The sequence below is a fragment of the Arachis ipaensis genome, chromosome B05 (assembly GCF_000816755.2).
Source record: "Arachis ipaensis cultivar K30076 chromosome B05, Araip1.1, whole genome shotgun sequence".
NCBI classification, from domain to species: Eukaryota; Viridiplantae; Streptophyta; class Magnoliopsida; order Fabales; family Fabaceae; genus Arachis; species Arachis ipaensis.
In genome coordinates this window covers 136,619,220-136,620,104 of record NC_029789.2, presented here as the reverse complement: position 1 = coordinate 136,620,104, position 885 = coordinate 136,619,220, and the positions used below count along the sequence as shown (strand labels likewise).

Genomic DNA, 885 nt, shown 5'->3' with positions numbered 1-885 from the left:
TTATTTTTAGTGAAAACTGAATTTTAAAATTTTTTGTTATAAAAATTTTGATATTATATCATAAAAAATATAATTTGATGTACTAATAGTGTAAAATATTTTAAATAATTGTCGAATTACATGAGTTATTTTAGATGACCATTTACGTGATAAATGTAAACAAATTTATTTCTGCTAATGTCAATTAGGTAATTGTATAGTAAAACTAATTTACACTAACAATAAATCAAAATTAAATTTATCGTAAAATCAAATATTTAGATCTAATTTATTTCTTAACTTTCTTTTTTAATAAAGTTCAATTTGAAGTTTGAAATTACATTTTATAATTCAATTTCAAGAGTAAATGATTGATCTTAAGAACTAAATTAAAGTGAATTATGTTTAAAAAATTTCAAAAAGAAAATTAAACATTTAGGCGAAAATTAAACAATTAGAAAAAGACAGATAACAATTAACAGGTCATTTTCCTAAAACTACCCACTCATGTGCTCAATGGTGGTTCCGTTTGGATTTGGATGCATATAACACCAAGATAGTATAGTGTGTGTGTATAGGGGGTTATTGAAGAAATATTTTCATTATACTTAGCTGAGAAAGGTAAGTCACACCTTAGCTTAATTGATATTTCAGACTTGGGATATTGGTTGATTTCTTTTCCCATTCTACCATCACTGGATTCATGGGTGGGACAGCAGTGATACTTATCCTCCAACAACTAAAGGGCATTTTTGGAATGACGCATTTTTCTACCAAAACAAATGTTGTATCGGTGATCAAGGGCATCATTGACAATAGACATGAGGTAACTACTCTATGGAATAAATATAAGGTAGCTACTTCTAGAGACATCTCTATATAAAAATAATATTATAAGCTATTAGA

The 885-nt window shown here is 26.3% G+C and overlaps 1 protein-coding gene across 5 annotated transcripts in view; it reads left to right on the top strand.

The window, feature by feature from the left end:
• Window positions 1-885, top strand: part of LOC107644355 (probable sulfate transporter 3.5) — a 10,400-nt gene that overhangs the window by 2,517 nt on the left and 6,998 nt on the right. For 3 of the 5 annotated variants that reach the window (XR_002347418.1, XM_021102945.1, XM_021102943.1), the window contains exon 3: window positions 634-832. Coding sequence is in view for 4 of the 5 variants with exons in the window: in XM_021102945.1 (XP_020958604.1) it covers window positions 634-832 (199 nt within the window). In the remaining variant the exon portion in view is untranslated. The remainder of the gene's footprint in view (window positions 1-633; window positions 833-885) is intronic. The other 2 variants (XM_021102944.1, XM_016348193.2) reach the window with 1 other exon arrangement.